Source organism: Tursiops truncatus, chromosome 20 (genome assembly GCF_011762595.2).
Source record: "Tursiops truncatus isolate mTurTru1 chromosome 20, mTurTru1.mat.Y, whole genome shotgun sequence".
In the NCBI taxonomy this organism is placed as follows: Eukaryota; Metazoa; Chordata; class Mammalia; order Artiodactyla; family Delphinidae; genus Tursiops; species Tursiops truncatus.
Window position 1 is genome coordinate 6786486 of NC_047053.1, and position 23683 is coordinate 6810168.

At 50.8% G+C, this 23683-nt stretch overlaps 1 protein-coding gene and 1 long non-coding RNA gene across 6 annotated transcripts in view; one reads left to right on the forward strand and one right to left on the reverse strand.

Moving 5' to 3' along the window:
* The first annotated feature begins 8915 nt into the window (after positions 1-8915).
* GAS7 (growth arrest specific 7) overlaps positions 8916-23683 on the forward strand; it is a 201061-nt gene continuing 186293 nt past the window's right edge. For 3 of the 5 annotated variants that reach the window (XR_004523778.2, XM_033847251.2, XM_033847252.2), the window contains exon 1: positions 8939-9276. Coding sequence is in view for 2 of the 5 variants with exons in the window: in XM_033847251.2 (XP_033703142.1) it covers positions 9094-9276 (183 nt within the window). In the remaining 3 variants the exon portion in view is untranslated. Of the gene's footprint in view, positions 9277-23683 lie in introns of all 5 variants that reach the window. The other 2 variants (XR_004523775.2, XR_004523776.2) reach the window with 2 other exon arrangements.
* On the reverse strand, positions 15104-21245 carry LOC141277366 (uncharacterized). The gene is made up of 3 exons (XR_012328651.1): positions 21088-21245; positions 16961-17043; positions 15104-15195 (listed from the first exon to the last, which is right to left on the reverse strand). It is a non-coding gene; the product is annotated as an uncharacterized lncRNA (long non-coding RNA).

Here is a 23683-nt window from a genome sequence, read left to right on the forward strand (position 1 = left end):
CCCCATCACTTGCTTTTCAAGCTTAGTTCGGGATCTGCTTACTCAGCTCTGGCCCACCCCCCCGCACCCCCCCCACCCCCCCCCCCCCACACCCCCCCGCTGTCTGTGCTGCCCCGTGTGTTAATGAACATCCGTCACCAACGTCTTAGAAACACCTCTGGGCTAAGGCACTCTTTATTTTCTTGAGCCTTTTTTAGTGATTCTCCCAGATCCCTCTCCCCGCCAGTGTCAGCTGTCACCTGGCACTTCCTCCCGCTGCCGAGATACTTGTCCCATATACTATGGACTGAAAAACTAGCGAAGGAAAATTAGTTTGTTAGAATTGTTTGGAAACGGTGTGAATACGCTCTCACTGAGATTCTGAAGGACTTTCCTAAGAGTTAGGTATATGGAAGAGGCTCGGGGACTGTACCTCCTTTTTTATTATGGGACTTTTCAAACTTATAAAAAAGGAGAGACTAGAATAATGACACCCCACCCCCACCCCCGCTGAAGCAGCCCGCCTTCTACAATTAACATGGTACATGCATTTCTTGCCTTGTTTGTTCAAAATTCCATTTTGCTCAGTTCTTGTTGAATTCTGGATTCCTGAAGTAGCTGGATATTCCTGTACCATTCTTATCACTTTGAATACCCAGAGAGGACCCCTGTCATGCACCCTTTCATTTCTTAGCTGTCACTCAAGATGCTGGTATGGGCAGGTCTGAAGGGCAGTTTGCTACAAGGTTCTCAGGAAGCAGCTTGAGTCCTGCCCCATTTCCAGGCTGCACCCAGGGTCCTCACAGAGTAGTTCACGCTTCCCAGGCTCTGACCTCCAGGTGACCACAGGAGAGCATTTGCCTGACTGGGAAATCCTGCTGGGGAAGTCAGGAGGAATGTAAACCTGTGTTCTGTTTCCTCCCCAAGGTTGTTCTGGAAGGAATTTTTATTAGTCTAGAGAGTAAATAAGTATGAATTCCACCTGCTTATGACACCAAGCCTAGAAGTTTCCACACACCACTCTCTGCCTTCTCAAATCCCAAATTTGGGTAAAGTCTCTTCCAGTCTGAACCCAGCCCAGGGCACACTTGCTAGAGATGGACACTTGACCGAAAACATTCACCAGATGGCCTCCTGTGAGCCAATCCTTCCCATGATTTTCCGAAACAGGTATCACCACCCACCCCATTTCCCACTCCCGCCGTCTGCAGATGAGGAAATGGAGTTTCTGGGAGGTGAAGTCACTTGTCCCAGCCGTGTAATTAGTAAGCAAAAAAGTTGGGACTCGGATGAGCCTAATAATTATAGTCATTGAAGAGACTGTTCCTTTTCTGTTGTGATTAATTCCGAATTTATTTTTAGTCTTCAAAAGAATGGAGACTCGTGGTGGGGTTTTGTTCTGAGCCAGAAACGTGCTATTCCTGACAGTTTTCCCAGGCCAGCCCCCTTTCCCACGAGGAAACCAACAACCAGCAGCGAGGTGCATTTTTTCAAAGCTCAAGATTCCCCAGGGATTTGTGTCCGCCTAAGCGACTTTGGAGAACTATTTTCACACCTTGATAAGAGCGGCAGCACCTCCAAATGAAAACCCCAGCCTCAGCCACGCTGCTAGGGAAAAGGAATTAGGGTCTAGCTTATCTTTGGGGTAAGAGAAGCAGGCTGGATGGTAATCAAAAGCCTATCGCGTGTGTGTGTGTGTGTGTGTGTGTGTGTGTGTGTGTGTGTGTGTGTGTGTGTCTGTGTGTGTGTGTACTTCAAAGGCAGCAGAGACCAGGAGGGGCAGCAGTTCTCAGAAACCTCTCAAATTTCTTTTCTAAGCTTCCAGAGAGCCCAGCCCACGTTGGGTGGATTTTTCCAGGCTTCACATATGTTAATAGCCGCCATCGCGTTAGAGGTGGGTCTTGGCCCTGGAGGCTTGCTGTCTCTTTAATGTGGCTTTGCCTCTCTCTGCTGGGCTCCTCCGTGCATATTTTGTTGTTATTTACTCCCAAAGGGGAATATCACTTCCTTACTTCCAGCTGCCGCCAGGGTCCAGTGGGAACGGGGCAGACACTCCCTTGCCACCCACCTGCCAAGGACCGATATAAAGATGGACTTCTTCTATTTCTAAATGTTATTTTTGGTCCCACAACTTACGATTTCTCTGTGGCCTTTCTTTTCCTCTCTCCTCCCCTTTCTCTTTTCTTCTCTTCATGCTTCTTTTGCAAACGAATTTCACCAGGGAAGCGGGGTCTGGCCAGAGTCTGCTCTGCCTTCAGAGCCTGGTGGGTGGGTGCATGTGGGTGGTGGACGGAGTGAGGGAAAGCAGGGCTGTCTTTTCTCTTCCGTCCTCCCTCCCTGGTCTCTCTCCCCCTCCCCTTCTCGCTTCTATCCCATCCCTTTTCTCTTATTCTATAGCCTCCGTCTCTCCCATTCCCCACAATGGCTTCCTCTCCTCGTTTATCTATGACGTCTCTGCCTTCCATTTTCTGCCTGCCTCTGGCTCCGCTTCTGCTTCCCTCGACATCTTTTTAATTGGTGGTGTCTGGCCAAATAGGATGCAAATGCAAACGCTTCCAACTTATAAATTATAACGTTCTCCAGTGGTACGAAGACTACCTGAAAATGTCCGGCAACCTTAGTGTTAAGGATGGTGTTTCTCAAAGTACGGTGTAAGGACTCCGGTAGAATAATACAGAGGTTTTATTAAAAACACAGATTTCTGGGTCCTATCATAGACCCAGTAAATGAGAATCTCCAGGAATAGGCATCACTTTTAACATGCTCCTCCATGATTCTTTTTTCTTTCTTTCTTTCTCTCTTTTTTTTTTGTGGGATCTTCCCTTGCGGCATGCGGGATCTTAGTTCCCTGACCAGGGATCAAAACCGGGCCCCCTGCATTGGGAGAGCAGAGTCTTACCCACTGGACCACCAGGGAAGTCCCCTTGGTGATTCTTATACACACTGAAGTTTCAGAATCTCTGGCTGCACCTCTGGCTCAGACTGCACATGGGAGAAGTGGGGTGAGGAGAGATGGAGCTCTGAATGCTTTCTCTTCCTTGTAGGCCCAATGCCAGCTTTTTCCCGGACTCCAAGAGAACTGGGCCCATTTATTTTTTTCCAAAGTCATGATTTCAAAATGCTTATTTTCTGTACACTAACTTTCTTTTCCTTCCCAGTGTCTTCTTAAAGCTGATTCTCAAGATCACCGATTCCCAAGAAATGCACAAAACATCCACTACAATGCAGGAAGACAATGTTAGAATCTCTAATTGTGTATAATATATATTTTAATATAACTTTTTGTGTGTGTGTGTGGAACGCGGGCCTCTCACTGTTGTGGCCTCTCCCGTTGCGGAGCACAGGCTCCGGACGCGCAGGCTCAGCGGCCATGGCTCACGGGCCCAGCCGCTCTGCGGCACGTGGGATCTTCCTGGACCGGGGCATGAACCCGCGACCCCTGCATCGGCAGGCGGACTCTCAACCACTGCGCCGCCAGGGAAGCCCCTAATATAACTTTAAAAATTTTAATCTTGTGTATTATAAGATACATTAGTTTAATGGTTCATGTATTTAATTTATAAATAATAGAAATACATATATTTGGGAGTTTTACTGGTAGAGGTGCACAGTCAATAAAGTTTGGAGAACATCGCTCTAGAATCAAGACACTATATATTCTTTGAGGTCAGGGACTATATTATCTTCTTTAACCAACTGTACTGAAGCATAGCGTCCATACAGAAGAGTGCACAGGTAAGTATACAGCCTGGAGAGTAGCCCTGTGTAACCCACACCCAGATCAACCAGGAGCCCAGATCCCCGCCCTCAATACCCATCCCTCAAATAACGACTCTCCTGACTGCTAGGAATTTCATATAAATGGAATCATGCTATATGTACTCTTTAGTGGGTTTTTTGGCCAACATTGCATCTGTGGGGCTCACTTACCTGTAGCAATAGTTTGTTCATTCTCGAAGTGTAAAGTTTTCCATTGTATAACTGTGTCATCATTTTACCCAGGCTACTGTAGATGGACACTGGGCTGTTTCAGTTTGGGGCTCTTATGAATAGTGCTGCTGTGCACGTTGTATATGTCTTTCCATGAACATATGACCACAGCTCTCAGTTGGCTCTATACCTGGGAGGGGAATGGATGAGTCATAAAGGATGCTCCCTGCAGCTGTGCTAAATATCGCGTTTTCCAACGGGCTCCTCTCAGCGGTGCATGAGCACCCCATGTGCCTCAGAGCCTCATAATACCTGGTATTTTCTATTTTGTTTTTATATTTACCACCTGGTGAGTGCATATTGTTACTTCCTTTTGATTTTGATTTGCTTTTTTTTGATGATTGATGAAGTTGAGCACCTTTTAATGTTATTGGCCATTTGGATGTCTTCTTTCATGAAATGCCTGTTCAAGTCTTTTTCCTTTCCTCTATTGCGTCATCCATCTTTTTCTTCTTGATTGATAGGAACTCTTTATATATGCTCCATACTTGTCTCTCTATCCCAGGCCCAACACACTGTCCATGTGATAGCACAGCCTTAATAGCTCTTCAGGTCGTTGCTGAATAAACGGGCCCATGGGTATGGAAGAGCATCCTTGTTTTGTTTTTTTAATTTTTAAAATATTTATTTATTATTTATTTTGGCTGCTCCGGGTCTTAGTTGTGGCATGCAGACTTCTTAGCTGCGGTATGCATGAGGGATCTAGTTCCCCGACCAGGGATCGAACCTGGGTCCCCGGCATTGGGAGCATGGAGTCCTACCCACTGGACCACGAGGGAAGTCCCAGGGCATCCTTGTTGAATGAATGAGGCCTTTGCATATTTTTGTTTATTTTTTGGTTTATGTTAGCAGCTTTACTGAAGTATAATTTACATACCAAAAAATTTACTTGTTTTAAGTGTACAATTCAATGATTTCTGGAACTGTGCAGAACCATTACCACAGCCCAATTTTAGAAAGAAACCTCCTGCCCCTTTGCTTACTCCCTACTCCCACTTCCATCCTCAGGCAACTGCAAATCTCTTTACTGTCTCTATAGATTTGCCCTTTCTGGACATTTTATATAAATGCAATCACACAATACTGGCTTCTTTCACTCGGCATGGTGGACGTCTTTGAGATGCATCCTGTATCAGTACTCCATTCCTTTTTGTGGCTGAGTGAGTAGTCCATTGTATGGGTATACCATATCTTCTCTGTTCATCAGTTGATGGGCATTTGGATGATTTCCACTGTTTGGCTCTTAGAAATAGTGCTGCTGTGGATATCCACTGCGAGTTTTTGTGTGGTTGTCTTCATTTCTCTTACGTAGATACCTAGGACTATTGCTGGGTCATACGGTCAAGTTATGTTTAATTTTTTAAGAAATTGAAATCCTTGTATTTCTCTGCCATCCATAGGCTGCGGGTGCAAGGGCATGTGAGACTGTCTCAAATAGAAAAGAAATCTCCACCAGCACATGGTTATCAAGTGCACAGTGTTGAGAGAAAGCTAAGAAAAAGGGAGCAAAGCCTGATCTTGGGAGTTGACAGTCTAATCCAGATGTTCTAACACATGTGTTTATAGAGTAACTTGGCAATATGGAAAATCTGAATCTGCACAAAGGTCCAAACTATCTGTGCAAAACGAATTGAGGAAGTACTGAATGCCTACTTTTTGCAATGTTAGGCTTTAGGAGGGATAGACGGAAATTTAAAACCAACATGGTATCCTTCCCCTGAGTTACTAAGCATCTAATCAGTAATGTAAGACTTAGTTATCAAAGAAGTTAGATAATTAGAGATTTAAATACAAGTTCAAGATAATAACAGAAGATTTGGGTGGGGGAGGAAGGCAAGGAGGAAAATAGATAAGGGAGAAACTCATCTTTCCTTCAAGATCTTGTGAGAAAACAGAAACCCAGAGTGTGTTCCTTTAAAATTTTTGGCATTCCAAAGATGTAAGGGTTTCCACTTCTATTATTGCCCTGGAAATCTTAGTTCAAAAAGAAGTGTTGGATAATAACTAGCCAGGACCATTGGGCTAGGTAGATAATAATGACTGCTAATATTTGAGTACTTAATGTGCCAGCCATTGCTCTAAACAGTTTACATTTTTACTCATTCAATCCTCTTAATAACTCTGTGATAGAAATACTACTATCATCTTCTAATGATGAGGAAAACGAGGCTCAAAGAGGTTAAGTACATTGCCCAAGGGCACGCAGCTAGAAAATGGCAGAATTGAACTTTGGATACAGGGAGTCCAGAGCCTATACATTTGACCACCTCAAGTCCTATAGTCCAGCTATTGGATTGAGTCTCCAATCACAGATGGGGAAATAGACCCAGAGGTGTCAGGGGATTTATCTGAGATCAGGGACAGGAGTTCCACTGACTGCTAGTGCAGTCTTACTTGTATCGAGAGTGACATTGGGTATCACCAGAGAGTCCTTTAAGATGCTATTTGTGGATGAGCCACGATGCATTTTCTGACTCCGGCAGAGTGGACCAGAGGAAGCAGTGCTCCATGTACAATAAGCCAGGTCTGACCTCTGCTGTTGACCAGCCATATAATGGTGGGCAAGTCATGCCCTCTGAGCCCAGTTTTTCTACTTGGAAAAAGTAGAAAAGTAGTACTTGTAGTTTTTCTACACCAGCTCATAGGACTACAGGAATAAAATGAGAGAACTGAAGAAGTTGACAGTCATGATCAATTTTGGTGCTGCAGAACTGTTTGGGGCCGGTCATTTGGAACTGAAGTGTATGGCATGCTGTGTCAGCTGAAATTTCACAAGTCCAGACTGGATCACAGGTTGTTTACAGGTACCCCAGAGGAGTCTGGATTGCAGGAAGGCTCTGGACCAGCCATCCTAACTTGAACTGGGCCATATCATCAGATATGAAACCTCAGGTCAGCCTGCACAAATGCCCCTGATATAGGGCATTTTAGTCCCGTTTAAGACTTTGATTAGGTCAGTTACTTTTTTAAAAAATTAATTTTTTATTTTATTTTATTTATTTTTGGTTGCATTGGGTCTTCGTTGCTGTGCGCGGGCTTTCTCCAGCTTCCGTTGCGGTGCGAGGGTTTCTCATTGAGGTGGCTTCTCTTGTTGCGGAGCACGGGCTCTAGGCGTGCGGGCTTCAGTAGTTGTGGCACGCAACCTCAGTAGTTGTAGATCGCGGGCTCCAGAGCGCAGGCTCAGTAGTTGTGGCGCATGGGCTTAGTTGCTCCGTGGCATGTGGAACCTTCCCAGACTAGGGCTTGAACCCGTGTCCCCTGCATTGGCAGGTGGATTCTTAACCACTGCACCACCAGGGAAGCCCTGGTCAGTTACTTTTAGTGACTGTTTTCTGTATCAAATTTTGCAGCTCTGCTTTAAGGGACTCTTAGTGGTGACCGTGGTCAAGAGTTTGTTTCCCCATGATTGTAGACAAGCAAGGGTTTGTGAATTTGCAATTGATGGAATATGATAAACAATCTGCGTTTGTCAACTTGCCCATGGCCAGAGGCCAGGCTGAGGCTGCTAGGGCAGATGGCTTAAAGGCAGAATTTGGCTCAACGGTGATTCTCAAAGCTAGGGTGGGCCTGGGCATGAGCATTTAACATTACTCAGGTGACTCTAATGAGAACCACTGATTCAAAGTGTGGAAAGAGCTCTTAAGGCTCTCGTAGCCCAGCTGGGCTGGTTTTGTAAAGGGTATCTATGGAAGCACAGTAAGAGATGAGGGTGGGGGAGGTATTGTGGAGGGCCTGAAATGCACAGGCTGAGAAGTCTAAGTTTAATGTAAAAGGTAATAGGGAGCCATGGAAGGTTACTGAGCAGGATGTAAGGGCAGGCAATTAGGAGTATACAGAGAGATTAAAGGGTTCGGCTATTTACAGTGTAGGAAATGGAATTTAAGTTTTCCTATAGAGTAGGTGAACAAAGAAAGCTTTCTTTTACTTCTAGGCCATCAGTTCAAGGTCAGCTTCCTTCAGCACCCAGGTCCACTGGTACCAGCAGAGCAGGAGCTTGTCCCTAATGAATTTTGTAGGTACCTGGCACATTGCGTGGAACGTGGCAGCCTCCCACTAATGTCTGTTGACTGAGTAAACGAGTGTAGACTCCTCAGCCTGGCCCATCTCGATTTCAGGAGAGCTGGTACCCTGGGCCAGCCTCCCCTTTGCACGCACAAGCGACGGGGCCTGCTCTTCTCACCTTCTCCTCTTCTCCTTTTATCCGTAGTGATCTCCGTCCAATTCTACCAACTCGGATTCCGACTCCGTCGCCTCGCCGCTCGGTCTCTCCGGTGTAACCCGCTGCCACCTGGCTTCCCGGCTCAGGCGCCCGGCTTCAAATCTGTCTCTCACCCATTGTCCAGTTTCCGGTGAGTCAAGTTCAACCCCAGGTTCAACCCCTAGTGACGGCCACAAACACATTCCCTCACAGGCACCCCAGAGGAGGCGCCCGCCCACCACCGGCCACGAGGCCTACAAAACGCGTAGAGAGTGGTGTTTCTACCCCCGCGGCTTTCGGTGGTGCGAGTGTGAGCTGGGAGACCCCTCCCCAGTGACCCGCCCGCTCGGCTAGGGAGCGCCCGGCCCTCAGAGGGCGTGGCCGCCCCGGTCCAGCCCCCGCCCAGTCCCGCCCCCTCGCGCCGAGAGAGCCCCCGGCAGGCTACCCGGCCGCCAGCCCCTTCTCCACGTCCGCCGCCACTCCCTCGCCGCGGAGCGGGGCCGAGGGGGATGCTCCAGGTCCCACCTCCGCGGGGAGCTGCGCATTTCCGCGCGCCAGGGCGGCCCCGGCTCTGGCCGGCCCTCGCGGCGGCCGCCCGCGTTCCGCGTCCCCGGGAAGTTGTCTCCGGAGCCCGCGGCGCCTGGGTCTCCTCCCCCTGAGCCCCGCCCCCCCCGGCCCGAGCTGGGAGCCGCGAGCCGCCCGGCCCGGGGGCGTTGCCGCTCGCTCCGAAGCCAGCAAGTCTCAGCTTCCCTGCGCGGGGCGCGCGTCCCCCGCCTAGCCGGGGACCCCCGCGCACCCCCGAGACGGCGCGCGCCCAGAGCGCGGGAGCCCGGAGCGCCGGGCGCCTGGGACCCCGCGGAACCGCTGCCCAGACTGCGGGGCTCGGCAGGGATGCAGGCTGCGCTGTGAGCCCGGGCGCCAAGGCCATGTCCGGCGCCCGCTGCCGGACCCTGTACCCCTTCTCCGGGGAGCGGCACGGCCAGGGGCTGCGCTTCGCCGCGGGCGAGCTCATCACGCTGCTGCAGGTCCCGGACGGCGGCTGGTGGGAAGGCGAGAAGGAGGACGGGCTCCGCGGCTGGTTCCCGGCGAGCTACGTGCAGTTGCTGGAGGTAAGGGGCGAGGGCCGGGGCTGGGAGACCGGCGCGCTCGCATACCTGTTGCCCGCGCCCGGGAGGCCGGAGCCGCCCCTGCCCGAGGGGCGCCCCGTGGGCCGCCGATGCGCGCCCGACCCAGAGCCGCGCGCTCCTGGGGGTGGCGGAGGCGGCGGGCGCCTCTCCGGGCGTGGGCAGCGCGGGGCTCGCCCTGCGCGCGCTCCCCGTGCCGGGCCTCCCGAGTACATCGAGGCCGCCCTGAGGAAGCGAGAACTTGTTGCCAGTGTGAGTTCGGGAGCTGGCGGGCGCGTTCCGGCGGTGGCCGGGGCCGCAGAAGGGTTGCGGCGTCCGGCGGTCCAGGGAAGACGCACGGAGGATGGGGCTGGGGAAAGTGGCACCGCTTGGGCCCCGGAGCCCCGAGCCTGCCGACCCGTGGACGGTCGTCCTGCGGCGGGTCAGCTGCCTGGCCGCCTCCGGGCCGCCCACTTACTGGTCAGCTGAGCCTGGCTAGCCACCAGCCCGAGCCCCGTCAGCAGGCTTGATCCAGGGGTGCTGCAGCCCCCGGCCAGCGCCCCGTCCCCTGGCCCAGCTCCCCGAGGCCAGGGTTCAGAGCCTGAAAAGTGGCCTGTCCTGGTGTTCTGGCCTGGCCCCGGGCTTCACAGGACCTGCTGAGCCAAGTCGGCTGGCTGTTTATCGTCTGGGTGACAGTTGGGAGGCCTCGATGTCCTCTCGTCGCCGAGCTCATGGTCATAGCCTGAGTGGGATTCTAAGTTCCCCAAGTCCTTTGGTGGCGTGCGGGCTGGGCTTTTACAGGGTGTCCCCTTTAGTGAAGGCTGCCCGACCCCAAGATTGTTGTGAAGGCTGTGAGTAGCCGGAAGTATTCTGGCAAAACTGTCCAAATCACAGAGACTAAACTGATTAATAATTTACCCTCCCCCCCACCTACTTCACAAAGAACAAAGTAGCAAATTTTGACTGAAAATGCTCTGTGCAGCTCAAAAAAGACAGAAAGAAAGCTAGATAGAGGTGAAACGGTTATGGGTGAGTTTGCCTGAGAAATATCCTGTGGAAACTTATCAAAATAGAGCCTGGCCTCTTAGAGGTACGTGATGTTTCTTTCAGGTCCAGAGAACAAAATCCCTCCTACATGGGTTAGTAGCATTTGACCAAGTTGAGGCTGGAAGGAGCCTTCCTGGGCTGTCAGCTGAGTGTATTCGGGCGCCTTCGTGGTTCTGTCATTTGAGAGCCTGGCTGCCTAGGAGAGGTTCAGGTGTTCCTCAGTTTTCGTAGTTCCCTTCCTGAGATTCAGGTGTGGAAGAAAGCAAGTGAATTGCTTCTTACGAAGACCCGGAGCCTCCTTGTTTCTAGCCCAGCAGCCCTGGCAGAGACTCCTGTCGTAGAGTCCTCTGGTGGCCACGCTTTTCCAGGAAACACTGATGTGGAAATTTGGCTGTTGGATGTCTGGTGAGGAGTGTCCCTGGCTGGACTCAGCCAGCTGTGTGTTGGGTGGGGGTGAGACTGGTGGGTTTGTCGGCTGTGTTAGCAAGAGTGAAGTGCCTTTGCTTTTTCTTCCCAGGGGCAAAGGGAGCGTGAATCAGACCGCCCAGGGGACAAGCAGAATGATCAGCTAGGACAGCTGTGGGTGTGTCAGTCACAGTTCGTGGCATGTGTGTTGCCTAAGGTGCTTTCAGACAAGTACCCATCTGTGTGAGTAGTGCCCCTAGAGGGGCTTACGTTTGTTAAGCACCTATTAGGCACCAGGCATGATCCATACAGTGTCACCAATTCCCCAGACAGCCCTGGGAAGGGGGAGGCACTATCCCCATTTTACAGGCAGGCAAACTGAATGTGAGACAGGTGAAGGCAGTTGGCCAGGGAGTAATGCTTGCGTAGCTGGTTAGCAGCTCAGCTGGCTGAATGCTACCCTCTGTGCCTGTGTCTCTTTTAAACCCAGCTGTACCAGAAGGCAAGTGAAGAAAGGGTCTGGATCCCTGTGGGAAAGGGCCAGTGCAGCTCCCAAGGTCCACCTGTCAGTGACCACATCCTTGAGGGAGGCAGGGACGCTGGGGCTCCAAGGAGGGCAGCTGCTCCTTCCTACCTGGAGCATCTCTCCTGCGAAGCCTGGAGTTTGATTTCGCTCAGAGCCCGCTGGTTTTCCCACAGGTGGAGACAGGAGTGGGCCTGAGCCCCGCGACTCTTTTCAGGGCCAAAGCAGACGCATCTTCCACAGGGAGGATCATAGATCAGGCCCTTTTGTCTGTGGGAACCTCTTCCCTGAGCAGGCTGGACCTCAAGGCTGAGGCTGGGGAGGGATGGAGGAGATGCAGGTAGGGTCCCTTGGAATGGGGTGACTCCCCAGAGACAGGCTGGGTCAGGGGAGAATGCAGAACTCCTGAGGGGGTTGCCGGCGGTGGGCTGGCCAGCATATGGCACTGGAGGAGTGCCAGCCAGGTGTTAGTGCAGAAGCCAGGAGGCCAGAGAAGGGCCCACTTACTAGAGCTGGGAAGCCTCTGCTAGTGGCAGCCTGGCACTGAGCTTGCTGGGGGCATGGAGTTCAGAAGGCCAGGGGAGCTGTCGCAGATACAAGTACAGACAGGAGGGGCTCCACCAGACTCCTGCGGCAGGAGTGGGATGGTGGGTGCACAGCTGAGAATGGCACTGCCAGCATAACCCCCACCCCAGTGCACCGTTTGCTCTCTGGCGGAAAGAGTGATGTCAGGAAACCCCATCTTGGCAAGAGTGTGCTAAAGATTGAGGGCAGTGTGTGCAAAATGCACACGCCCCAAGGATTTCCTCCTTTGCTCATGTGAAAAAAGGGGAACTGAGAGGCCCTGGTTTGCAGGAAGCATACCCCATGGCGGGGGGTTGCGAGCTAACTGAGACGGCCCAAAGATCCACCCTGGTGGCCTGCCCCTGCGGAGAGGCCAGTTTGGTGGAGGTTCTGGTCCTGGTTCCTGGGGAAATCTCTTCGGTCAAGACCCCAAGGAAGTGGGGGGACAGGACAGAGCGTACTTGGCTTACAGAGGGCGGCCTCCAGGAAAACCTCTGCCAAGCAGAGCTGGGGGGAGCCCTGGTGGGCAAGGACTGGCCACAAGGATCCTGCTATTCAGTGAGTGGGGCAGCCTTTCAGAGGGTGCCAGGTGGAGGGGAGCCAGCTCCTCCCAGAGAAGGGAGGAGGCCTAACAGATAAGACCCACAGCTGCCCAGGAGTTATCAAGGCCCTTAGATAAAAGCAGCCAGGAACATCTTTCTTGAGGGTCTGTTCAGCCACGAAGAGGTCAAGGATCTGAGAGAGACGTGGTCTAGGGGGAGCTGAGGTGATGCTCTTCCCTCGAACGAAGAGAAGAAATTAGGGCTCTGGAAGATACTGTCAGGCATCTGCAAAAACCACCAGAGCTTTTGGGAAATAATTCTGGAGGGTAATAAGACTGGAATGCATACACAACAGAGCTTTCCTTGACAGAGGTGCTGTTCTCAGGATCCACGATCTGGCTGCAAGGTCGCTTGCAAGGTACTCAAGAGGTACTAACGGAATATGACACTGCCAGCTGGACTAGTCAGCTGCAGAGGGTCACCCTTGCACCTCCTTCCCTTCACCTTCTGTTCTCCCCTTTTGGGTTCAGGTGATTGTGCTGCAGGAGTTTACAAGGTGCGGCTGGGGCAGAGAGATGTGCTGTGGATCATTAAGGGATAGTATTTTATCCATTGCTATGTAACAAGCCACCGCAAAACAACCGTTTGTTATCATCTCACACATTTCTGTGGGTTGACGGGGCTCAGCCGGGCGCTTCTTCTGCCGGTCGATCTTGGTGTCTCTCACGCGTTTGCAGTTAGATGGTGGCCGCAGCTGGGGTCCTGGAGGCTCAGCTGGGCTGGCACCTCCAAAATGGTGTCTTCACTCACATGCCTGGTGCCTTCCACCTGGCCCTTCTCTCTGCGTGGTGTCATCCTCGGGTGCCTTTCTGCATGGCCTTTCTCTTCAGCAGGGCAGTTGGAGTGTTTAACATTCAGGCTTCTTAACACAAAAGTGCAAGTTGCCAGGTCTTCTTAAGGCGTAGGCTCAGAACTGGCGCATCACTTCTACCACATTCCACGGGTAAAGTGAGTCACAGTGTGGGAGGGAGGTGCATACAGGTGTGTATACAGCGAGGCAAGGTTCATTGAGGCTATTTTGCAGACTAGCTACCTCAGAAGGGTAGGGAGAACACCCTGGGACAGATGATCCATTAGAGAGGAAGCAGCGCCAGGCCAGACCCTAGAGAGAGCCTGGGGTGGGGATGGGTAGAACGCACAGATTTGGCCATTCTGCTAGGAAATTCTCCATCGCCATCCTTGCAAGTTTTTGTTGTTGTTCGTTGTTTGTTTTTGTTTTTAAAGTCGCCAGGGATTTCTTTATAAAGGCCACACAATAAATGGTGCAGCTGATTTTGAAACTAGATTTTCCTGTCCCTGAAGCTTGGGTCTGTCCCCTGGGCCACTGACAGGCCAGCCCAGCTTTTTCAGGGCGGGGCTGTTTGGTGCTGGTTGTTAATGGACAGGGTGCCTCCGAGCTGCCTGACATCTAGTAGATGCTTGATGTGTTATACAAATTGATTTTAATACAGGGCCTTTCTTTCTGTTACGTGGAAATTACCTAAAATGGGCGTGACCTTGTTCCTCACACCCGTATTTTTTAAGGCGGTCGTCAGCTCTTTCACAAAAGGCATAATTAGGGCTGGTGGTTTGCAGAGCATGTAGCTGTGATCGAAAAGATTACGGTGCTTTCTGCCATCTTCACGAAGTCATCCTGCCCTTTGACTTGGGGGCTGTGGCCCGCGTTTGTGGCTCCTGTGCTGTGTGAAACTCTCCCTTTGGCCCATACTCTGCCTGCCTCTGATCCGGAGGGGCGTCCCCACTCTGCAGTGCTCTGTGCTGGTCTGGTCAACTGGCCACCCCTCAGGACTTCAAAGCAGTCGGCCGGGCTTGTTGGAGTCTCTGGATTCGGGGCATCTTCACAAAAGTTCCCTTAGCAACAAGTCGGCAGGAATCCCTGGCATCTGTTAACCACCACATGAATCCCTGCAGTCCATTACCAGCTGGAAACATGAATGGGACGCTGACCCGCTTGTACTCTTCCCAGCCTGAAAAAGCTCAGCTTTTATCTGACAGCCTGGTCGACCTCGTCTACGAGGACGGATGCTGGTCCCTACGTGGCCCGTGGAAGAAAAGGTTTGGTAAACCAGGAAGGCTTGGATACCGGTTAGGTGTCGGGATCTTTGTCGGGCCGCTCCAGGGGACGGTGTTCTCCCAGCTGCCCGCTTATCACTCCCAGCAGGCAGGCGGCATGTGACAAGCTTTCCACCAGAATGTCAGCACGGGTCCCCCGGTCCTTAATTGCACAGTGAGTAGATTCCGCTCTTGCCTACGGCGGCAAGGCTTCTGGGTGGTGTTTGCCCCGTGGAGAGAAGTAGAAATGGTGGCCAGCAGCTCGGCCTGGCTTGTCCTTTGGAGGACCAGAGCATGGGTGACACTGTGTAGGTTCAGTTGCGACAGGTGTGTGAATTGTGCCAGGTTCGTGTAGATTCCTCAGAGGACTCACCCACCTCCTCCCTCCGCATTTAGTGTCTCTCCTGTCTTCCATCTGGTAAAGATCTGTTTTATTAGGTTAACTTCCCGGTTCACTGTATTCCCCTCGGTTCTTGAGCTGGTCGCCAGACTCAGTCCCCAGGGACTTACATGTCCAAGCTAAACTCTTAATTGCTCCCTTCCTTTCACCCTCTTTTCCCCCCACCCTCCAAGCCCTTGTGCATGTCGCCACCATCTCTCTACCGCGTCACCTGACTCTGCCCGCCTCTTACCTTTTCTCTCCTGTTCATTCGGGTGGCAAGCCTGGTCTGCTCTCCCTGAGAAACGTTTCTCAGAGCCTTCTCCTTCGTCACCTGCATTGGCAAACTTTTTCTGTAAAGGGCCGGGAAACATGTTAGGCTTTGCAGGCCAAGAGGCACACTCGAGTTACAGCTGCATCACTGCGATGTGTAGTGCGCTGCAGGCAGTGAGAAGCCGTGAGAGCGCCCATATGGTCTCTGTCACAGTGGCTCAGCTCTGCCCGCGGAGCACGAAACAGCTAGAGAGGAGCCCCAAACCGACGGGTGTGGTTGTGTTCCGATAAAACTTTATTTATGGACACTGAGGTTTGAATTTGTGCCATGCAATATCCTTCTTCTTTCGCTTTGTTTTCAACCATTTAAAGATGGATAGGCCATTCTTAGCTTATGGGCTGTGTGTAGTTTGCCAGTCCCTGTTCAAAAGTTGATCGTTCATTCAACAACCCCTAATTGAGTGCTGACGATGGGCTGTGAGCACTGCTGGAGGTGAAGCAGTGATAAGACATAGAAAAGACGCTTACCTTTTAGTTGGGGAGATGGTAAACTAGCAAAAAAAAAAAAAAAAAAAATATATATATATATATATATATATATATGTATGTATACTTTTAAAGTGGTATGGGGCCAAGAAAACAGGGTACTGTGACAAACTAGGGGTGTGGGGTGCAGGAAGGGAGGGGTTCCAGAAACTGTCAGAGAAGGCTTCCCCAAGGAGGGTGTGTGTGAGCAGAGACCTGCGTGAGGCACAGGAGCCAGCCGTGTGAGGATCTGGGGGTGTGTGTGAGTATTTGCACTACAGATGCAGGTAACCCTGAAGAGCGGTGTATGTTTGATAGATTTGAGAGAACCAGAATATTCCAGAATGGTTAGAGAGCGGGGAGCGAGGACAAGAGAGGTTGGGATGTGACAGGGAGGCAGGTAAGTTGGATAGTCGTCTCTCCCCCCGCCCCCATATATGTCACTTGATTTTTCTCTACGAACTTGTATTTTGAATCGCTATCCTGCATGGCGGAAGAAATGAACTGTCGAATAATTTGAGGTTGCTTGCCTTTCCCCAGGTTTGCATTTATGGTCTGGGGGCTTAACTGCAAAATCATCATTCCAAGGGCCCAGCTGTTCCTTGATGTCCTTTGGGCATCTGCTGAGCTGTGCTCCCCGCGTGGGTCTCTGTCTATCCATACTTTTGCCAGAGACAGTCTCCCGTCTGAAGGGTCCCTCCCTCTCCTCCTCCTCAGCAGTTTTTGGGAGGACAAAATTGGAGTGTCATTCTCTGACACCGACTGAAGCTTCTTTTGCCTCCACTGGTGTGTTGGTAAATGTTTAACAATCAGCTTTGGCGGATGGAGGGTGGGAGGTGAAGTGAGAGAAGTTCTGATTTGTTGCGTTTGCCAATTTCTGGGGTGTAAGTACTCCTGCCATGGCTGATTTGAAGCTACCAGTGGCTTCTTTTAATTGAATACATTTGACATGCCATCTTGTGTAAAGTTAAGGTATACAACGTGTTAATTGGATACGTGTATATATTGTAATATGATAGCGATATTTAGCACCTCTGTCACATTCCCTAATTATCCTTCCTTTTTAGTGGTTGGTAGCTTTCGGTTTGATTGATAGATTGGCGTGCTCTGATTTGTTCTGGAAAGCTCACCTGGGCTGTAGTGTGGAGGATGAATTTGCAGAGGGTAGGGAGGGAAGCAAGCAGACGAGTTAGGAAGCTGGGAGCAGGTTGGTGGGAGTGGAGGTGCTGAGAGAGAAGTGGATGGAACTGGAATGTATTTTGAGGGTTCAGTCAAAAGGACTTGCTGGTAGATTGACTGGGGAGGGCGAGGGGGCCTCACCTCTGCAGGTGAGTTGTGATGCACTGTCCCTGTGGTATTGTCCTCATCTGTGAATCGCCCATTCTGCCACCAGAGACCTCTTCCTTTAAAAAAAAAAATGAGGTAAAAGGCAAATTAAAATTGTGAAAAAGTTAACGTCCTTAATGCAGAAAGTTCTTTTACAAGTTATTTTTAAAAGCCCAAAAGGAACACATCAGTACAAGAATGGGCAGTGAACTTGGATAGACACTTTAGTAGAAGATGCAAAGTCATCAGCATATTCAGTCTCACTAGTAGTCAAAGTATTGCACATTTTTTAAAAAGGTAGCTTTAATGAAAAGTGTCAAAATAAAAAAAGAATGAGTATTGGCAAGGGTGTAAGAAAACTGCCGTGGGCTTCCTGGAGTGTAATTTGGCAATATACCTTAAAACCTTAACAGCGTACCGTGCCCTCTGATCCAGCAATTCCACATCTAGAAATGTGGATTCAGAAAGCATCTGGTAGGTAAGCTGTAAGCCTCAGAATACCCATTGCAGCCTGTTTCTAATATAGCTCAACTGGCCACACCCTACCTGCCTACCAAGAGGAACTGGTTAAAATAAGATTCACCTGTTCATCACACAAGGCCAGCCACGCAAAAGGGGCTCAGCAGAATTTTAAGAATAAAACGTTTTTGTCAGTGATGCTAAGCGTTTTCATGGAGTTAGCATGGTTTGGATTTCATCTTATGACAAGGCAAAAAGAGATGGTGTTTCCAAGAATGAATTGCTTTTTAAGAGCAGAGACTGTGTCCCATGCATCCTTTTGTGCAAAGAACAGGTTGAAGGAATACTTGCCTGGCCCAGGGCCACGTTCTTTTAGATATCCTTAGTAACAGCAAATCTTTGTCTTTCGAGGGGTGAATTTGATTTTTTTGGAAACAGCCAAAATTCATTTGGAGCCACGTCTGGTGTGTCTGTATGTGTGACTGTCTGTCTATCACCTTGTTGAGAAAAGGATGTAAAGCAGCTTACCAAAAAGCATACGGTATGGTAAGATAAAAGCATTAGTATGTGGGGAAATCTGGGGAAAGGAGAAAAGAAGATGATGGTTGGAGTCTGAAGAGTGTAGAAGGTAATCGAGTTAAGTAATGCTGTTTGGGATTTAAAAAGAGGTCCTATCCTCAAGTCATGCTGCGTTTAAGCAGATCTCGATGGGGGAGTAACAGAGATGCTCTGAAGATGGCAGTGTTGGGGGCTTACATGCTGTGTCAGTCAGGATGGGTTAGGAAATGCTGCCATAACAAACAGCCCCCAAATCTCAGTTGGTTTGGGGCTGCAGGACCAGGACCCAAGAAGAGGGAGCAGCCACTGTCTGTAATCTCGCTGCTGATCAACAGCACATGGTTCTTAAAGCGTCTTCCCGGAAGTGACACATGGCATTCGTGCTCAGCTCTCATTGATGAAAGCCCAGCCACACCTAACTCCAAGTGGGTGGGGAAATGCGATCCTGCCATGTGCCCAGAAGGAGAGAAGGAGTGAGCTGAATGTATGTGGACAGCTCTGGTGACCACCAGGTGTGGCCTGACTCAGGGGGATGCCCCGTTCCTGTTCCAGTTCAATCTCAGTATTTTATGGCCATGCCTAGAGGGGTGCTTCTCAAGCTGATTTTGATGCCTCTAGAGCAAGGCTTCTGGACCTTGTTGGAGGCAGATTCTGGCTCAGTAGGTCTGGGGTGAGGCTTGGGACTCTGCAGCAGTCTGATGACTTCAGCCTCAGCAGGTGCCCATGGCTCCTGAGACCAGGATGAGTGCTTACTGTGCTTTCACATCAGCTCCCCCTCCCGCAAGCTCTCCCGGCATCTAGCATGATGCTGGGCACACCAGTGATACTTGGCCTGATCCCAGACTTCCTGTGATTTTTTTTTTTTCTTTGCGGTAAATACATCTGTCAACGTTTGGTTCAACAAAAACAAATATTTATAGTTGAGCGCCTACTGTGTATGCCAGGCTCTCAGCAAGTCTCAGGGGATAAGTCGAGACCTGGAGCCAAGGTCTTCTCTGGAGTGTGCCTCGGGGATGCGCCAGCCCCTCCAGGTGGCTCTGGCAGGTGATTTCTCTAAGAGACTTCAGTTTCACACTTGTTCTGTTGGAATGAAAGCCCTTCCAGACATTCTGCATCCATTGTTCCTTCTCAGATGCCTTCATTCCTCCACCCTTCTCATTCGCTCCTCAGATGCACAGGGAACTCCCGGATTAGTCAACAAAAAAACCAAATTAAGTTGTAAAAACTCTTTAGAGATGATATTTCAAAAATTCTACAGAAATGAGTCCTTGTCCTAATTTAATCATAACAGAGGCTCCTTATTTTAGCAGTGGTTCATGGAAGAGTGTCATTTGTTTTTGATTCACAATATAATGTAGAAATAGAAATAGGAAGTTGGAGGCCACTGTTCTCATTTAGCAAGTGTTTTATTGATAAATAGCTACAAGCCTTTGTGGTGTTTGGAGTGAAAAATAAAACTCTGTTGAGTTTTGGATAATCAAGGACATACTTCACACAAAATCTACTAATCTGGTAGTCAGTCTAATATTTTCGTATTGTAAAGAAGGTCCTGGATGCCTGGGGCCTCCCGCTTGGTGTGGGCGCATAGAATCTACCTGTACAACATTACCATGTAGGACATTAAGGACAGCACTTCTCACGTATTAAGGTGCATGCAAATCCCATAGGGTTCTTGTTAAAATGCAGATTTGCATTCACTGGCTCTGGGGTGGGGCCTGAGACTCTGCATTGTCTACCTAGCTCCCGGGTGATGCTGATACTGCTGGCCTCTGAGCCACAATTTGAGTGGGAAAGCATTTGAGTTACCCTAAGGGGTTTTAAAGTTTGCAAGTCATGATTAAATTCTGGAATTAGATTGGATTTCGTTTACTTTCTTTTTCCTTCACGGATTATGTGAGGCTACGCAGGGTCAGGGAAGGAACACAGGTTTTGGAATTAGACCTCATTTGGAGCCTGTTTCATCCGAGAAGAGAGGTATGGAGATGGTAAAAAGGTAGGATGGGGGAGGGTGGTAGCTGGTGTTCCAGTTTGCCCAGAGGGGTCCCTTGATCACAGTTACGGGGTGGAGGTGGGGCTCAGGCACGTTTTACCATGGCCAGATGAGGAAGAGAGGTTGCGGGCTGAGTGGTGAGTGACATGGGCATGGTAGTAGGCCCAGGGTCTTGACTGAAGTATGAACTTGATGGCAGAGAGAGAGCCCAGGGTGGTCTTGCCAGATACCGACTGTGTTAGGAGAAACATGCAGTGGGGGTGTGGCCACCACATCTCAAGGTGGTTTATCGGTTCCAAGGGGATGCTAGATGCACTGTGTGGTTTGGTTTGTGGGCTGGAACGTGAGCCCTGTGGCTACCACTGGTGTGCACTGCTCTGACCGTGTTCAGAGACGGGGGCAGAGCCAACCCCCCATGTGGGCCGCAGAGCTCAGGGCAAGAGTCTGGCAGCTCTGGGTTCAAATCCTGCCTCAGCCCCTGCTGCCTGGGCGAGTTGCAGAATCTTCCTAAGTTTCCTAGGGTTCCTGTGAGGGTAGCTGGCATCTCGTATACACTCTGTTAGTGGAGTTTACATCCCACATGTTCTAGGGATCATGCCAAGTTGAATGCTGAGAGCCGCTCGTTAACTGGGCTTCCATGGATGGGGTGCTGCTGGGTGAGAGAAACCTCTTTCCCTGGGCCCCTCTGAGATCAAGCACAAGGCTGCCTGGTTGCAGCGCCGTGGTCAAGGCTTTCTGGACTTCCCTGGCCGTCCAGTGGTTAAGACTCCGCGCTTCCAGTGCAAGGGGCATGGGTTCTGTCCCTGGTTGGGGAACTAAAGATCCCACATGCCGTGCGGCACAGCCAAGAAAATTAAAAAAAATAAAAAAAGGCTTTCTGACCCATGGGTACAGATCACCTGAGCATCTTACTAAATGCAGATTTGGATTCTGAGGGTCTGGGGTGAGGCCTGAGAGCCTGCATTTCTCAAAAGGTCTGACAAGGAGATGCTGCTGGTTTGGGCCCACACTTTGAGTAGCACAACTGGAGAGCACCTCTGGGGGTGTTTCAGGAACTGCTGCATGATGGTTGCCACTGCTCAGGCTGGGCTAACTAGTCTTAATTGCTTCTTACCTGGGTCAGATGGGCCTCCGGCTGCCCGGACACACCCCGAAGAGGCTCTTATAATGAGAAAAAGGCTGTTTGTCGGGAGAGGTGACATGCAGGAGGTTGCTGAAGGACTTCGACATTCCTTTTCATCTTTGCTGGTCCTGGGCCAAAGGCAAGGTTTGCTTCAAGGGCCTGGCTGGAAATTCTCTTCTGAAAACGTTGTTATGGGGCTCAGGACAACAGGGCCGGTGTTCTAGGGCTCGGAACCGGAGATGGTGGTTGGTGCCGCCAAGCAGGCGTCCCCCGCAGCCCCTGGGTGGAGCCCTCAGGTCTACACTGTTCTGCACTTGGCCTCTCTCCTCTTGCCTGGATTACTGCCGTGGTCCCTAACAGCAGTGGCTGCTCCTCTGGTCCCCTGGTGATGTCCATTCTCCGTAGTGACGCCACAGTGATTTTTCTGGCCAGTTTGACCACGGAACGCTCCTGCTGAAGACTTTCCTTAGCTTTTTGGTTGCCTTTATGATATAATATGACTTAGCTTTGCTTACAAGGCCCTTTATAACCTGGCCGCTGCCTCCCTCCCCAGCCGTGTTTTTAGCTGTTTTTAGCATTTCTCCGGATGCGTGATGCTGGGAATTAGGAGCGTCATCTTGTCCATGAGGCTGAAACAGGAGGGAAGGGGGCAGGGCACAACCGTTAAAACAGTGACGCAGCCGTTGAGGGTACGACAGAAACTGGTTAGAACCTACTAGGCCCAAGATGGCGGATGATTGACTTCCGGTGCTTAGACCTCGAGCCTCATTATGCACTCATTGTAATATTAGCATGTTAAGGACACGCCCACTGGCACCATGGCAGTTTGAGGCCAAAAGTGGGCGGTGCCGCAATTCCTGGAAATCCCCATCCCTTCTCCAAGATAGAATATTTCTCCCGCTCATTAACATATGAAATTACCCAGCCCATAAAAACTAACAACCCCATACACCCTGGGGCCTGTCTCATGTTCCAGGATGACCCCATTTTTCTGCAACAATCCTGGAATCCTTCAGTGGGACTGTCCTCAGTTTGTGGACAGTCTGGTGTAATGGTGTTCAGAGCTGAGCTGACCTGAGTTTGGGTGCTGGCTGTGTGAGACTTTGGGCCCCCTTGCTTACCTGACCTTGGACCTCAGTTTCCATATCTTTAAGACCCATATCAGAGAGTCGTTGTGAAAGTTAGAATTGTGTCCTTTGTTGTACACGCTTTGCAGGGAGCCTGGTGTCAAGGTTCCGGATATGCTGGTGGCCACCCATTACTCAGCGTCCTTGCCATTATTTTCTTAGTAAAAAAAAAACCTGTTTCCCCTGATCGTCAGTCCAGACCTCTTGGTCACCATTTCTGGTAGAGACTTTGTCTCTCTGGCTCTTGTCACCTCACGTCAGTTTCCATCTTGGTTCTTCCAAGTAAGTCCCTTTCGGTCAGGTTTTGCATCATCACTGAAGGTGTGTTTGCCAGTGGAAGTCACGGCCCTACTGTGGATGGACCCACGGCTTTGTCGTGGTGTATTTCGACCACAGACTTAAGCCAGAAATTCCTTTTTCTGAAATGTCACAGTTGTCTGAATCTCCTCCCATCCAGACCCTCCCTGAGTGTGATAAACCTGCCTGGGTGTGACCAAGATTAGAATCTTAGCTGCAGGTCAGTAATTGAGGGGAATTTTATCTTAGAGCTTGTGGCAGATAAACCCGCCTGTAAAGGCAGATTTTTCTGCAGAAGATTGCATCCTGAGGCCTTGTGGGTAGGGTACTGCTCAGAATGAGGTGGGGTCACGGCACCCACGGATATTTTCCAGTTGATGTGTTTGTGATGTGGCCGTGGGGCTCTTGATTCCTTCTCTCAGCCCGCCAGCTGCCGAATTTCTGAGCATGGCTGTTGTAGGTTCTTTGGGGGCAGGAAGGGAGCACAGTAGCGGGAAACTCTGCCTGTGCCCCTGTTCCCCTCTGCCCCGGCCCTAGAATCTGACTGTTCATGGTGGCACTTGTAGGGCTTTCTGCTCGTCCTTGTCCGTCCCCCCTGCCCCCCCCCCCCCCACCCACCAACAAGGGCACAGAGGAGAAGTCATCTCTCTGGGCTCACGACAGCCCACCCAGAGGAGAGCGCAGGGAGGGTCTCCTGTTTTTGACTCTCTTGTGAAAAGAGGAGACAGTCTGGTCTTCAGGAAAAAAAAAAATATTGGTGTGGATCTTTTAAAGGATTCTTCTTGCTACTCAGGCTGGACGACTGAGGCACGTGGATTGGGAATCTGGGATCAGAGAGACAGCGAGCTGGGGTTTGGGGGGGTTCCTACAGACAGCGGTGGGACGAGACCTGCTCCCTTAAGGAGCCCTGTGGTGGGCGTGGCTGCGGAGATGCCGCGGGTGTGGAGGGTTTCAGATGGGCTTCCTCTGCTACCCCCAGGAGAAGATGGCCAGAGTAGAAGCGTAGCCGGCTCTCTTCCTCACCTGGGCAGAGTCCCCAGGGGAGCCATGCCGAGCACTTTGGCAGGTGGGGAGGCCTGCCAGTGGGGCATGTGTGGCGAATAGCCTGGCCAAAGCATCATCGGCCACCCCGGGGGGGTTGTGGAGCCACCTCTGGCCTGAGC